The following is a 15,187-nucleotide window of genomic DNA, read 5'->3' as shown; positions in this document are numbered from 1 at the left end:
ATATCTGAAATAATGTAAATTACTTTAGAAGTAGATAATAAATGTCATAAAATGTATCTTTGTTTCAATTCCGTGTGAAATTTAAATCTGAAATCTACATTAAATCCCCTAAGCAAATCATTATATTGATAAAGGGCGTATAGACCGAAGTTTTATATGGTACAAATATAAGGAAATTTAATAATATAAATTGCCTAAATGCTACAAAACATTTATACTCGCTAAGATTTTAAATTTAATTTATACTTTTGTTCACTATCTGTATAACATTTTATTCAGGTGCGTTTTAAAATCTTAGATTGCCTTTATCTCAATTCACCATATTGACGTATACGCCCTTTTTCCGGCAAACCCCTCAATTGTTAATGTGTCATCGTAAAGGTATTCCACCAGTGTGAAGTGAAATATGACGTATGTCTTTGTCATTGAGTAACTCACAAAGCAGGTAATTCCGATCATTATTTATATGACATTTTCCCTTGTTTAGATGTGGAGATCTTGCCCCCAAAGTTTTTATATGTACTTCTGTTACACCCTGTATTAACAGGCCTGGAGGTCGTATATGGTTGAAGCCGCTGGAATGTGCTTTTTCAGTGAGCATATGCTCATTTCTGTAACAACAATAGTTATTGTTTTGTCGTTTTTCAAGCAAGAGGGTAAAAATTGTAGATATGGAGCAAGTTTGGTTTTAAATCTACCCAAAACTGTCATAGAAGTGTACCGAAACTTGAGAAATATTTATGCTCACGATCTGTACTCAAGTCTTCTAATGGTTTGGTTCAAGATGATAGGAAATCGCTGGAGAGTGGTTGATGAATTTTCACTATATCGACTACAAGTTGAAGAAAGCTCTCACATTTTCCTTAGTTATCTTTAGTGAGTTCGTTTCTGAAAACAGCATAGTGAACAGTTGCTATTGTTTACGAGTGATGGACTGTCTTTACCAGACACATACTCTTTTTCAAACAATTGTTTACTGTACTGTAGCTTTCTACTCACTGCGTATTGAATGTGAAGCAGTTCCTTGCAATGCAGTGATCCCATTTCTCCTCAAATTTGAAACTGATATGTTTTTTTTTGTGCCGAAGGTCAAAAGCATTTTACCCATATTTGTGACTTTGGGCACGATGTAATCGGCCAAATGAAAGATTTATTGCAGAACTTCCGAAGACCTCTATATACAAGATGTCAGCATTGTGTGGGGTTGGGGAGAAACTTGCATGAATAATTTCCAAATTAATCTCTTATTTTTTTTTCCCAAAATAAATGCTTCTTCATTATATAACGGGTGTTCTGTGTATACCTCTGAAAGTAAAAAGAAATTCTTCATGTTAGACGGCTATTTTATTCACACTTAAATGAGCAAGAAACATGATTATTGAAGCATTTCGTGATGACAATCAACGTAATGAAGGGTATCTATACAGGATGGAAGAATGAAATTGGGTCAAACTTCGAGATAGAATTCCACTAACTTAAACATAGAAAAATTTATGTACACATTTGTCCTTTTACTCTAGAATTCTTTGTTCGTCTGGCAGACTGCATGAAGTTGACTACAATAATATTGATGAAACTGTCCAACTAACAACATTAACTCGAAAATGGTTCATGCATGGGCATATATACATGCTCACTTTCTTCAAAATGTAAGAATGTACGTACTTCCCCTTAACTTGCAATGTATGGTTGCTTTTGAGATACAATGTTTATGTTTCTGGAGTGACTCTTATAGCCGAATTACTATTAAACTGTTAACACAGACTGTAAAAGTATTTACGGAACTGAAGGTATATTTTAACCGCCATGAACAGTTAAATTGTTATACGAGTACAGTTAAAGTCTATTGGATTTTCACCATCTTGCGTTTGAAGTTAGGTTTACTATGTAGTTCCTACATTTAATTTCATTAGAATTAATCTTTTCACTGACATCTCAGATAAATGTGTAAGTTAATTATTTTTATTTTGTACAAAATATAAATTATACTTCTAGGCCTTCTAGAGTCATTAGTCACTCTATTTTACGTCGCTATTCTTAAAACGTTACTCCTTTATCAGGTGTTTTAATTAAATGCTACTCGTATTTTTTCTAGCATATAATTAGGCTTAGGCCTACGGTCTATACCGTAACATGAATATGTACTTCAAAATTTCATTCGTTCAGTACATTAATGGCTAGAAGTTGTTTTTTTTTTTTTTTTTTTTTTTTTTTTTTTTTTTTTTTTTTTTTTTTTTTTTTTGGATGCTGTAATTATGCACGTAATATGTTAGTTTAGAATCTGAAACAAGTGAACATTCATTGTAATATTTTATTTTCCTGGACTATTAAATTTTGCTTCTCGAGCCTGTTGCCCTTAAATAAAAAAAAATCATATACAGAGTGCAAGGTGTTCAGTGACAATATCTTCACAGAATAAATCCTTGAGCCCAAAGGAACAGAATTTCCCTCTGTCATTTTGCGTTGTTTCCTTTTATTTTGTGGGAAATCGATTTTGTTCCTAGAAAAAATTGCAACATCGCAGTAAATTCAGTAGCTCTTGCCAACACCCCTTCTACGCAGCAGGGAGAGCGGTTACGTAGTCAATGTCAACATCAGACCTTTCTCACGAAGTGACTGCCCCTACATCTCAGGGTAGCAAGCCCTTAAGTTGGATCATGCGTCTGGTAACAGCGTTACCAAAGATACATTACTTGAAGTGATTTATTGATAATTGAAGTATTGAAATACTCTTTAACGGAAAAGTGTGAGAATTGTCATAGAAAATCTGGAAGCGACGTTAAGACGTTTATAAAATGTATAAGTTAATTTCTAAATATTATGTTTAAAAGAAAGTGGGATCAAAATTTATTACGTAAAATAATTATTTCTGGTAAGAAAAGAAACAAAATGATAGAAGACTTTTCTTTTCATAATATGCTCAAGATTCGTTCCATAAAAGAAAATGTTCCATCCTGTATTTAAAATACTGTTTATATAATTTATAAAACTCCCTACGTAAGCCTGCAAGCTAGTTGGAAGGTAAAACGGAAAAGCGGCTTTAGTAGAAGTTGGTATGTTAGTGCTACATACTTGTCGCCTTAACCTCCAAAGGAAACTTTTTTGTAGATTGTTATTTAACGACACTGTGTCAACTATTAGATTATTTAGCGTCGATGAGATTGGTGATAGCGAGATGCTATTTGGCGAGATGAGGCCGAGAATTCGTCATAGATTACCTTGCATTCACCTTAAGGTGGGGGAAAACCTCGGAAAAACCCAACCAGGTAATCAGCCCAAGCCCGACCGCAACTTCAGACCGGTAGGCAAGCGCCTTAAGCGACTGGGGCACGCTGGTGGCTCAAAGGAAACTGATTGGTACTCATTTATGTTAGAGGTTGGGTCGACCCCAGGGCGATAGTGCTGCCCGGAGGATTAGATCAATTGGAAAATTCCATGACACAGTCGGTAATCGAACCTATGCATCTAGCGTAGCACCTTAACTACTGCTTTACCGCGTGCCAGAATATTATTAAGAGACACGGACAAATGTTTATATAAACTTTTGGTTTTAAGTTTGTAGACCACATCTCGAAGTTTGTCCCCCTTTTTTTCTTACACCCTGTAGATCAATAACGTCGGAAGAACATTTCACACTACTGCAGCCACGGTGGACACACTAAGAACTTCGAAACGAGGTCTTTGATTGTTGTCCTTAGTGCCACTTGACGCTTCACTTCCGACGTCCCAGGAAGCGGATGTTGGTGAAGATGGTGCTGGCAGGGCGCTTCCGGTTGCAGAAGTTGACGGTGCGGCGCGTGTTGCCCTCGCGCGCCTCGTGCAGGGCTACCAGCAGCTGGAACACGTCCTCGCGCGTGGGGTTGCACATGTAGCGGTTGGCGTCGGCGTACTGGGCGCGGTGACGCCCGTTCTGCCGCTTCCAGGGGTAGCGGCGGTAGTAGCGCGAACGCTTCCACGGCACGGGCAGCGCCTCGGCGTCCTCGTCAGCGTCCTCCACGTACAGCAGCGGCGCCTCGTGGGCGTCCCACAGCTCGCCATCCCGGAGAAGTTGCTCCAGGTACCCCGTCAGCAGCTCCATGTCGGAGCCCCACTCTGGAGTTGCGCCCATTTGCTCGACTTCTGTGACAAGGAACAGATACCTTCAATTACAAACAATCCGCACCGGCAATTATGAGCATTTAAACCGATGTTTCCGAATTGGCTCCCAGATTAAAATACGTCATCCGAATTGGTCCCCAAATATTTTCGGATGTTACCTGCAAAGATAAGCAATTCGCGTCCGAATAGACTTCCCCAAGTTGATGATTTTGTGATTAAGTGTTAGAGATTTATATATCTCCGTCCTCGAGTTTCCCGCCTAAAATTTGGGCTGAATTTTCGGATTCTATTTGCCGTACGACTAACTGCTGTGAGTCTTTCCATTCAAAGTTGAATTCACAGTTCTATTCCGCTCATCCCAATATTTTTAATTTTATTGATATTTTAATTAGTATTCAAAATAACACATATATCAAACTGAACAGCAAGAAGAAATATAGAAGTAAACCACAACTTGAAAAAGAAAACGTTCTTGAAACTATTACGGAAGAATACAGACGACGTGATATTACACAGATGCAATTAAAAAAAAGTGAACTAGGCCTATAAGTTTTTACCACAAATTTAAAACAAACGAAGCTATTGATTTAAGTAGACCTAGTGATTTGCTGCAACAACATTTTAACCAGACCTACGTAATGTAGACAGTCCTAAGTCTCTTAAATTGAGGAGGAAAATGTTGATGCACTTTAGTCCCTTTGGAGCCAATTCTCATGTAACCGGGAGCCAATTCGGATTTTAGGATTTTATAATCTAGGAGCCAATCCGGAAAATGGGAGCCAATTCGGATTTTAGAATTTTATAATTTAGGAGCCAATACGGAAAATGGGAGCCAATTCGGATTTTAGAATTTTATAATCTAGGAGCCAATCCGGAGAATGGGAGCCAATTCGGATTTTAGAATTTTATAATCTAGGAGCCAATCCGGAAAATGGGAGCCAATTCGGATTTTAGAATTTTATAATCTAGGAGCCAATCCGGAGAATGGGAGCCAATTCAGATTTTAGAATTTTATAATCTAGCAGCCAATCCGGAGAATGGGAGCCAATTCGGATTTTAGAATTTTATAATCTAGGAGCCAATCCGGAGAATGGGAGCCAATTCGGATTTTAGAATTTTATAATCTAGGACCCAATCCGGAAAATGGGAGCCAATTCGGATGAACCCTTTAAAACAACTTGGTTGTAAGTCTGAATGAAGCTTAAATTAGTTGTTGTTATTATTATTATTATTATTATTATTATTATTATTATTATAACATACTTTTACGTAATTTTTGCATTGTATAGCAAAAAACTATTACAATTCGGCAAACAATTTGAGAATTAAGATTTGGACTGCTTTCTGTGAACATAATGGTAAAAAAACCGCTGTAAATCACGAAGTACTCTGAAAATTTAGATTTTGACTACCTTTCCATAAATTTAGTATTAAGAAACTATTATAATTCGGGAAAGAATCTGAGAATTTAAATTTGGACTGCTTTTTAACTAGCCAACAGGTTTTTCTCTAGATAGCCACTTTGGGTGACATTTTTATCGGAATTGATTGGTGCTCTAGAAGTAGGTTATATTTCAATTGTAATTTGTAAGCCTGCCATACCCATACATAGCGATACCGAAAATTGTATTTTAATTAGATTGTTTGTAGCCTTTGTAATGAAGATCAATATGGACATTTTAGGTCACATTCTAATTAATTTTATTAATGATGCAAGTTGTCCATGAACAGTGTTCAATTACACCCAGTCTACAATTTAATTATCTATCCCTATATAATCACAGGAAGATATCTGATTCTGTAAACAAATTAGCAGAGTGTTGCGCACTGAAATAGCCAGAATTGAATCCCGATAGGACTGGGATTTTTTTTATCTCGTCGCAACTTCCAGAATGGTTTCTGGATCCCCTCAGCCTCCTAAAACTTTCAGTATCTGGACCGTCTCCAGAGTAACAATTGTTTTATTTCAATCATTTCATAGCGTGTTTCGGGAAAGCCATCGATTTAATTCCCGATATGCTCAATCAATTTAAGAGAACAGTGTATTATGATAACAGTGATTGAAAGAATTTTAGTTTTGTCCTTTAAATGTGTAGAAATTTAATCAGAAAAAAAATTATATTTTAAAATTCCTTTTCAGAACGAAAAGTTACGAAAACGAATACTCATTCTGGAATACGAGCCATCACTGACTGAATCGAGTATGCAGTGCTTCTATAATCTTTTCGCTGTAAGACAAATCCTAATATAAACAATAGCACGTGACTGAAGTGAGGCTTCATCGGTCGCTGTTTGGCGCCATAGATTCTCAGTACGTGTTCCCGTCCACTGTTGTACATTCTGTTTCATGTTAAACATTTCCCGTTACTCGTCAAGTAGGCCTAACCTCACTACTATGCATTCGTTTGCTTAGGAAACATTTACTTTATAATTACTATAATTAAGACTCACATAACTTATTATATACATTTAAGACAATTTGTTTTTCTCCGCTTTTGAGAGAGTTTCCACTCTTATGTTTAATAATTGCATGCACCGAGAATGTAGAAGCCTTCAAGTGCTTACGTGAACAACTACGATCTCAAGTGACGCCAGCTTGTTACAAGAACAGACTACCTCGGTATTACTGTTGGTATTCATCCGCGTTCATAGTGCATAACAAAATATAAAAGTATCATTTCTTTTACATAGCGTTTTACATATGAATGAAGTTATATGTTTCATCGTATTTAACAACTAGAATTAAATTTTTTATTTTCCAATAATACAAGATTAGGTTTCCAAATACGGACTATATTTTCCTGCATCGTGCGAGTGTTTCGACTGTGAGCCAATCACGGGTATGAAAGCCACGTGCTTCTGTTTACATTAGGATTTTTCTTACAGTAAAAACAGTATAGCTGTAGGGAGCCAACCCCACCTGTTAAGACTTGGGTAGGGGTAGAAGCTAAGCTCTCTGAGAGAAGCAGTTCCCCATCGCTATCCTACTGAATGCATGACCCCATATCAAAGGATCTCACTAATGAAAACATTAGTACATTTAATGGACTTTAGTTTAACGAAACATTTTCTTACACCAGAATGAAATGTTTCAATGCCGCTGTCTTTATTCGCAATATTTTTTCACAATTGACAATAGCTCTCACCAGAATAAACAAAAAAAAAAAAAAACAGCTCCTTAGCTAAAGTCATCCCTTCCACTTACATCTGTAGCTCAAATGTTGGTCAATCAACTGATCTGCAACGCATGAGACTTATTGCTATTGACCTTACCTGCGTCACTTCCTGCCGCCACATTCTCAGCTGTGATGGTTGCAGCTGTTTCGCAGGACTGCAGGACGAACGACGCTCCCAGAAGTATTCCCAATAACGTAGGGTGCATCCCGGCTGCAACACGGCTTCTGGTCCTGCAATTATTATTATTATTATTATTATTATTATTATTATTATTATTATTATTATTACTACTACTACTACTACTACTACTACTACTACTACTACTACTACTACTACTACTACTATTCGCCACCGGCGTAGATCGGTCGGCAGAGGTGTTTGTCTGCCGATCCGGAGTTGGGTTGGGCTTGGGCTGATTACTTGGTTGGGTTTTTTCCGAGGTTTTCCCCAACCCTAAGGCAAATATGAGGTGATCTATGGAGAATCCTCAGTCTCATCTCGCCAAATACCATCTCGTTATGACCAATCCCATCGACGCTGAATAACCTAGTAGTTGATACAGCGTCGTTAAATAACCAAATAAAAAAACATGATTATACACAGCTCAAATATGTAAAAGATATATTCGATACTGCTCTATATTTTAAAAGTTACAATAAAGCTTTCATTGCAATAAAAATTCAGGAAATACATGCACATTTACAAACTGATTAGAAATACGCAAGATTTACAACGTACCGATACCTGAAATACAGAAGGTTCGTACAATATGTATGAAATACATAAAAATAAAAGATGCTTTACAAATATATACATATATATATATATATCTTAAGTATTCAAAACATTTTTTTTTTTAATTTATAAGATGAAATTCTTTTTTGTGATAAAAATCTTGTTATAATTTGACAAGCGTCAATTACGGACAATGTATCATAAGTAATGTCTTGCTTATTTACCACATCTTATCCTTATGTTGCGAGGTATTTCCTAAATAGTTTAATAATTTATGAAATAGTATATTTTCCTCCTGGACTTCTCGCATATTATATTAGTATTAGTATGATCTAATATGATAACGTCATGGAATACTAGTTACTATGTAATCTTTTCTCTCACCAGTGCCAGAATTAGACCAATTGTACACGATTTATAGATATAGTGAAAATATTTTGAGTTCAGTCATAAGATTTATCTATTTGCAAATGTTTATTTGCTACAATATGTATAAAATATTAACGTTTTCGCCTTTTCGGCATCATCAGATATATTAAAACACGTAATCTAGAACTTGAACAAATTAACGAATATACATTGTAATATACATGACAGGTAAATTTCATGAGTTTTATGTATTATGTAGTTATGAGTAAAAAGTTTCTGTAAAAATGATTTCAAACATGTAAATTTGGAAGGACAATTGTGATTGTATATACATATAACTCATGTTACAAACATATGTGAATGGTTAAATGACACGCATTAAATTATTGCCAAGTACGAATATCAGTGATATGAAAGGTTTGAATTGAATTTGTTAATTATGAGTGAAATGGTAATATCAATAGATTTAAAAGAAAAAGTATTATAAAACAATGAGATAAATTTTGTTTTATAATACTTTGTCTTTTTTTAAATTTATTGCTATTATATTACCATTTCACTTATAATTAACAAATGCAATTTAAACCTTTCATATTACTGATATTCGTACTTGGCAATGATTTAATACGTGCCACTTAACCATTCACATATGTTTGTAACATGAGTTATATATATATATATATATATATATATATATATACAGTCACAATTGTCCTTCCAAATTTACATGTTTGAAATCATTTTTACAAAAACTTTTTAGTCGTAACTACATAATACATAACACTCATGAAATTTACCTGTCATGTATATAACAATGTATATTCGTTAATTTGTTCAAGTTCTAGATTACGTGTTTTAACATATCTGATGATCCCGAAAAGGCGAAAACGTTAATATTTTATACATATTGTAGCAAATAAACATTTGCAAATAAATAAATCTTATGACTGATCTCAAAATATTTTCACTATATTATATTAGGTTTATCTGAATACAAAATGAATTGCAAAATACGATTTATAGAGTTATAACAAGCGTGCTTTAGTGCTAGGATTACATAAAACCATTTTAATGTCGTACTTTCCTGGATGGAGTTCTCTCCGTAAACGATACAACAAAGAAAAGGATAAGTGATTATGTCGGAAATGTTAGTTTTTTCCTACTTGGAGCTCCATTTTCTTTAGTCTGTAATTAACACAAACTGTCTTAAAGATTGAACAATTCAAGACGTATTCAGTAACAGAATTTTATAGGCCCTAACATTAAAATGACAAATAATAAATTCCAAACAAATTTCTTACAAAAGTCCTATTGCCATGGTAAACAAAAACGCTACGAATTTAAGCATCAACATGGTACATATTCAGTAACTCCCTGGCGATTGGATGTGAATGGTACGATACATAATATGATACGTACAGTATCTTCGCTTAAGACAGACCAGAACAGGATAGAGCACTGTGACGTCACCTCACTCCGCTCTGCCTTCTCGCAGTCGACGTCTCTACAGGGATGTGAAATGTGGACAGCAGTTCGTTGGGAGGGAGGAGAGGGTATTAGGCGTGCAGGTAGCAGTAATGTAGGAGAAAAATATAAGTAATCTGGTGTTCATAACACAGTTTAATGCCTGGCTTTCGAATTGTAATGTTAACTGTTTGAATTGCACATATTTTGTACTGATTATAAACAATTCAATATCTGCTCTATTATGCGAAAATCCATCTATAACAAAGTCAGTCTCATATGATGGATACTTTCTTGTATCTAATAATTACGTAGTATTTCATATCAGTTAATTTGGCGAAACAAATATAGTGTAAAGTAATAGAAGTTTTTGTTATGCACGTTCATTTGTACGTCAAGATATCCTTTATTTATAACGACTACAATCACAAGTGTTTAAAAGATTAGAAATAATTTAACCTTTGCTGTATTTTATGATAAAATACGTATAAACTATATTTTCTTTTCACTGCAATTTGGAAGAAGACACAGAACGATTATGTGGACATTTTCCTACATTTTCTGTTTCTTTTTTCTTTAACTAATTTCTCAATACTGGGACATGTTGACTGGGCATTATATAATCTAAGTCTGCACGCTAAGGTGATAAGGTACTTCTTGATTTAGGCTTAGCAAGTTTCATAACAGAAAAGAATTGTTCGCATACATATGTCGAACCAAATATACATAATAACTGTGCAGGAACTGCATACAATCTCGGGAACTAGCTTGGGAGAAATTCCTGTAAAAGTCAGCCAAGTTCTTCTTGTGTTTATATTGTCCTTGACATCTACTGATTAAGGGATTGCAAAAAGCTGTAGTAGAAATTGTTTCTACATCTTGAAACCTCAACTCAGCTGGCGAAGAAGATCTTGTACAGGGACATCATTTTATTTTTACTTGCATTTTTATTGTACCTGCATTTCTGAATGTACTTCACTCCTACCCCTTCACTAACGTCCTTGCTCCCGTCAGACACACAAACTTACGGCCGCTGTTGCATTCGAAGTCTTCAAGCACTGAAGTAAATACTGCAGTGTATAGTGTGTTTCAGAAATATCGTTGCGTTTTCTATAGAAGAAAGAACCTATATTAATAATATCGTACTAAAAAATTATATTCAAGAAACAATAAATTCAATTTCAGAGAATATGCTTCAAAATGTTTTTAATAATATGCATAAAATAATTGAAGCCTGCATTGTAATGAACGGCAACCATTTTCAGCAACTTGTTTAAAAATTCAGATTAGCTTATTTTGAATTGAGGTGGCTAGAAGCAAAGGAATGCTAGTGACATTTGTAATAACATGAGTTAAGTGCATCCAGTGTAAGCTAAAGTATCTAAAATTTTAGTGGCAAAGGGATATTTTAATCGCATCACACATTAAAATTTAAATAAAAATTTCACCGATTTTACGAAAGCTTAAATATTTAAACCCCATTTTCTCAAAAGTAACTTAAGTGCACTTACAGCCCTTTACTTATGACCCCCCTCAATTTAAGTGCACTCTCTATATTGTATGTTAACACCAATAATTAATATGCTAAATAAAGTAGACATTACATAACGAAAAGTTGAGTTTTTGAAAAAAAAAATGTTACTACTCTACTGTATTTTGATAAATTCCGTAAAAGTGATGATCAAACTGAAAATCGTAATATCGTATTTCCCTACAACATAAATGGATACACTACTTTTCTCTCCTCCTATACCTAGTAAAATGATTTGTTTACATATTGCACTAGTAACATCAAACTCCTGTAATGGAAGGGGGCAACAGAGTTTCCGAGTATAGCCAGGTTAATGTTAAAAATGTTGGTAAAAATAAAGTGATGTCCCTGTAGAATTTGCACATATTCTTCAGACAGAGTAATGTCCGGATCTCGCACTTGAGATAACTTTGAAAAATGCACAGTGTTTCCAGCCACAATTGATTTACCCATAGAGCGAATGGAAATTTGAACGCTTTAATTTTGTAGTAAGTCATATATCTGCTACGATGAGACCCTTGCTCTGAAGTGAGGTACTTATATCGTTTAAGTGGCCTGTTAAATCCGCATAGAAAGCCAAGTCACAAATTCAGGTTTTTCCTTGCATCTCGGGGACAGGCTGATTTAGACTAGTCATGAATAATGCTATTTCCTCTCTTAAATCAAAGAAACGCCGTTTATGTAGGCAACTTTGCATTACGATGCTCTCACCTGACGTCACACGAAATGAAGGATGTGCTCTTCCTCCACAAACATCACACCGTCTGAAACTGTCTTCCGCTGGCTTAAGATAACGTTGGACACAAAGATTCGATAAACCTGTATTTCCTTGGCGGGAATCGAAGCAAGATCCATCGGATCTTCAGCGAGAAACGCTATAATACAAAGAATGGTTAAGGACTGTACTCCTGTGATAAAAAGCTTTGTATGGGTAAAGAGGTTATTCTAACCAAGCCGCAATGAAAATTCAATGATACGATATTTTGTTTGCATAGCGCGGGTTGTTATAAAAGCCTGCACGTGATGGTGAATGCGGCATTCTGATAAATAGAAATACGAAGGCTGATAGTAAATACTTCCCTGCGACAACAATAATGCTGTCACTGAGTCCTCTGTGGATTAATGGCGTAAATAGCTTTTACGACTACACATATCACCGTACGTGCTTTACAAGATAAACGAATACTGTGATATCCTATCGCCATATGCAGCTTAATCGCGCGAACATGATTATGGTGTTATAAATGAAATGTTAAGTCATGGTGAGTGTTATTTTCTGAATTGCCCAGAGTAATGTGGTGGAAACTACTTTTGTTACCACTGCAGATCCAACGTTCACGACTTCACATCCGATAGAAGTCGATTAATATTTTAAGGGCCATAAGGAATAAAACCAGTGCGATTTGATATAATATTCCAATGCATTTGGTTCACCGCTGTGAAGTAATGTTTAGCATGTCTGACTTTGAAACGAGTGGGCCCAGGTTCAAATCCTAGTTGAGACAAGTTACTTGATTGAGGTTTTTTTCGACGTTTTCCCTTAACCCATTAAGAGCAAATGCTGGACCCTAGACTCCTTTCGCTGGTATTATCACCTTCATTTTCACTTAGCCGCTAGATAATTCTCGCCGTTAAAGGGACACTCCACTAAAAGCGACAACTTTCTGCCTAATATTTTTCTTCAGACAAATTTGAGAGCATGTTTATTATGTAAAGGACTAACAAAATCTAAATATTGAACTTCCAAATATTTTTGGCTTTTGATGTTTGATTTATTCTATTTTTTTTAGAAATATTTTTAAATCCAAATTTTTAGTATAGATGTAATACGGCGTTTCTCAAACTTTTCTGAAGTGGGGACCACTTTTTAAGTCAGAACAGTTCCGCGGACCACCTTATTCTTGTTTCCTTCGAAAGTAAATTTATCATTTTTGTAGCATATTTTAATACCAGTATACTTATATTTTAATGTAGAAGTAATTCATTATAATACTTTTGTAATTATATTTTTGTAGCCAATCACAAGTAACTTATAACAAATTCTGTGCATTGTTGATTCATCGCTTGCCTGTTAGCAGTTAGTTGTTTGAAATCCTTATGTGATACACGCTAGTAGTTGTCCATGTCTCTGTTAAATAATGCCCATTATAAATAATGGAAAACTGGCTTCGATCCGGATCTTTGAAAAGAAAGGAACATGAAGATACGCTTCATTTAGGTAGTGCCAATAGTTCAGAAGCTGTGTGTGAAGAAATATATTAATTATAGTGCCATTTAAGAAATATCTATATAGTCCTAGTGGTAGCTATTCAAAGAAAAAATACTTTCGTAAATATAACAAGAGTTATTTGGAACTTGGATTTACTTGGTGTGGCAGTGAGAGTGAACCAAAACCTCGGTGCGTTGTTTGAAACCCGCGAAATTGAAACGGCACTTAGAGACGAAACACGCAAGTGTAAAAAATAAACCTGTCGGATTTTAAAATAGGCGCAGTCTAAAATTTCTTATATCGTCATCTGGAAAAACAAATAAAAAAATTAATACAGAAACATGTCCGGTTTTCAACAAGTAAAGATGCAATTTGGCAAGTTCTGTTATTGGTGTACGACGTACAATATGTGCCCATTTCAATGTGCAGACTGGATGTCGGCAAAACTATTAAGAAAGTCATCAATACAAGAAAAGGTTCGGTACTTTAGTCCTATGTTATGAATTCGGGTGGTCCCTGGCTGGGTTACAGGCTTGGCGCCAGATATGCAGGGAAAAGATAGCGAGAAACGCCACGTTCATAGTGCTTTAAATCTCTCTTTTGTTGCTGAGAGTAGAGTGGGAAGTGGGTAGACGAGTAGGGTAAGACATTTCATAAAATATTAGTACTAGGAGAAAAAGCGAAAGGCGATTGCCATGTGTAATTTTCAAACTCTGAGATTTTTAGCTGTAATGTGATGCCCAATTCGTTTTAATTTTATTTTTTCTTCTGTCTTTTTTTAGGGACCACAAGGGCAGAACTCGAGGACCACAGGTGGTCCGCGGACCATAGTTTGAGAAACGCTGATCTAATATATATCAGTTTTTATGTTTACTTTTTTTTTGTTATATTCGCAATACATGGAGAAACATTTGTATGCATTCATTATATTAAATATCTCATTAATTCACTTTTAAAAATTGTTTTGAAGTTTTGAAAATGTTATTTTTGCTATAATTCTTGAAAAAAAAAATTAATAAAAGAAACTAGCAGCATTTCTTACAAAATAAATATACAGAAACATGCAGCTACCTCATAAATACTTGGAGTAAAGATATATGTATGTATATATATATATATATATATATATATATATATATATATATCAATTTGTTTTATTAGATTTATTTTTTTTATTTGTTTTTAGTATTGTTTTGGTTTTTATAGGTTTTTATTTTGTTATTAATGATATAATTTATTTTATTGAATGGGATATCATCAGCTTTAATTCCGGATCTGTTGTTATAGGCAGTCCTCCTAATGATAATAAAGTGGTAAATATTAGGAATTTTACTGTGGACATTTCACTTCCTATTAAAAACTTTCATCCGGATTGATTAATATTTGGCACAAAAAGTTAGTGTTGAATCAAGGAAAGTAAACTTACGGAAAAATGGATTTGAAAGTAAAATGAATATTTATGTAACACATACCTATTACTATTCTTCTCCGCTACATTCATCTAGTAACTTCAGGGAGCAAACTTTAGATCAAAATGTTATTGGATTTTTAATCAGAAATTTGCAAGAAAAATAATTATTTGATTAAAAAAATAATTTTGACAG

The 15,187-nt window shown here is 34.7% G+C and overlaps 1 protein-coding gene across 2 annotated transcripts in view; it reads right to left on the bottom strand.

Annotated features, from left to right (window-relative positions):
- Positions 1 to 2,184: 2,184 nt before the first annotated feature.
- The window catches only part of LOC138703498 (uncharacterized), a 112,730-nt gene continuing 99,727 nt past the window's right edge, over positions 2,185 to 15,187 (bottom strand). For both annotated transcript variants that reach the window (XM_069831400.1, XM_069831399.1), the window contains exons 2-3: positions 7,372 to 7,505; positions 2,185 to 4,119 (exon numbers count right to left, since the gene is read on the bottom strand). In XM_069831400.1, the coding sequence (XP_069687501.1) occupies positions 3,713 to 4,119; positions 7,372 to 7,480 (516 nt within the window). In that variant the 5' untranslated portion in view covers positions 7,481 to 7,505 and the 3' untranslated portion in view covers positions 2,185 to 3,712. The remainder of the gene's footprint in view (positions 4,120 to 7,371; positions 7,506 to 15,187) is intronic.

This window comes from Periplaneta americana, chromosome 7, assembly GCF_040183065.1.
Source record: "Periplaneta americana isolate PAMFEO1 chromosome 7, P.americana_PAMFEO1_priV1, whole genome shotgun sequence".
In the NCBI taxonomy this organism is placed as follows: domain Eukaryota; kingdom Metazoa; phylum Arthropoda; class Insecta; order Blattodea; family Blattidae; genus Periplaneta; species Periplaneta americana.
This window is presented reverse-complemented; position numbering and strand designations above follow the sequence as displayed.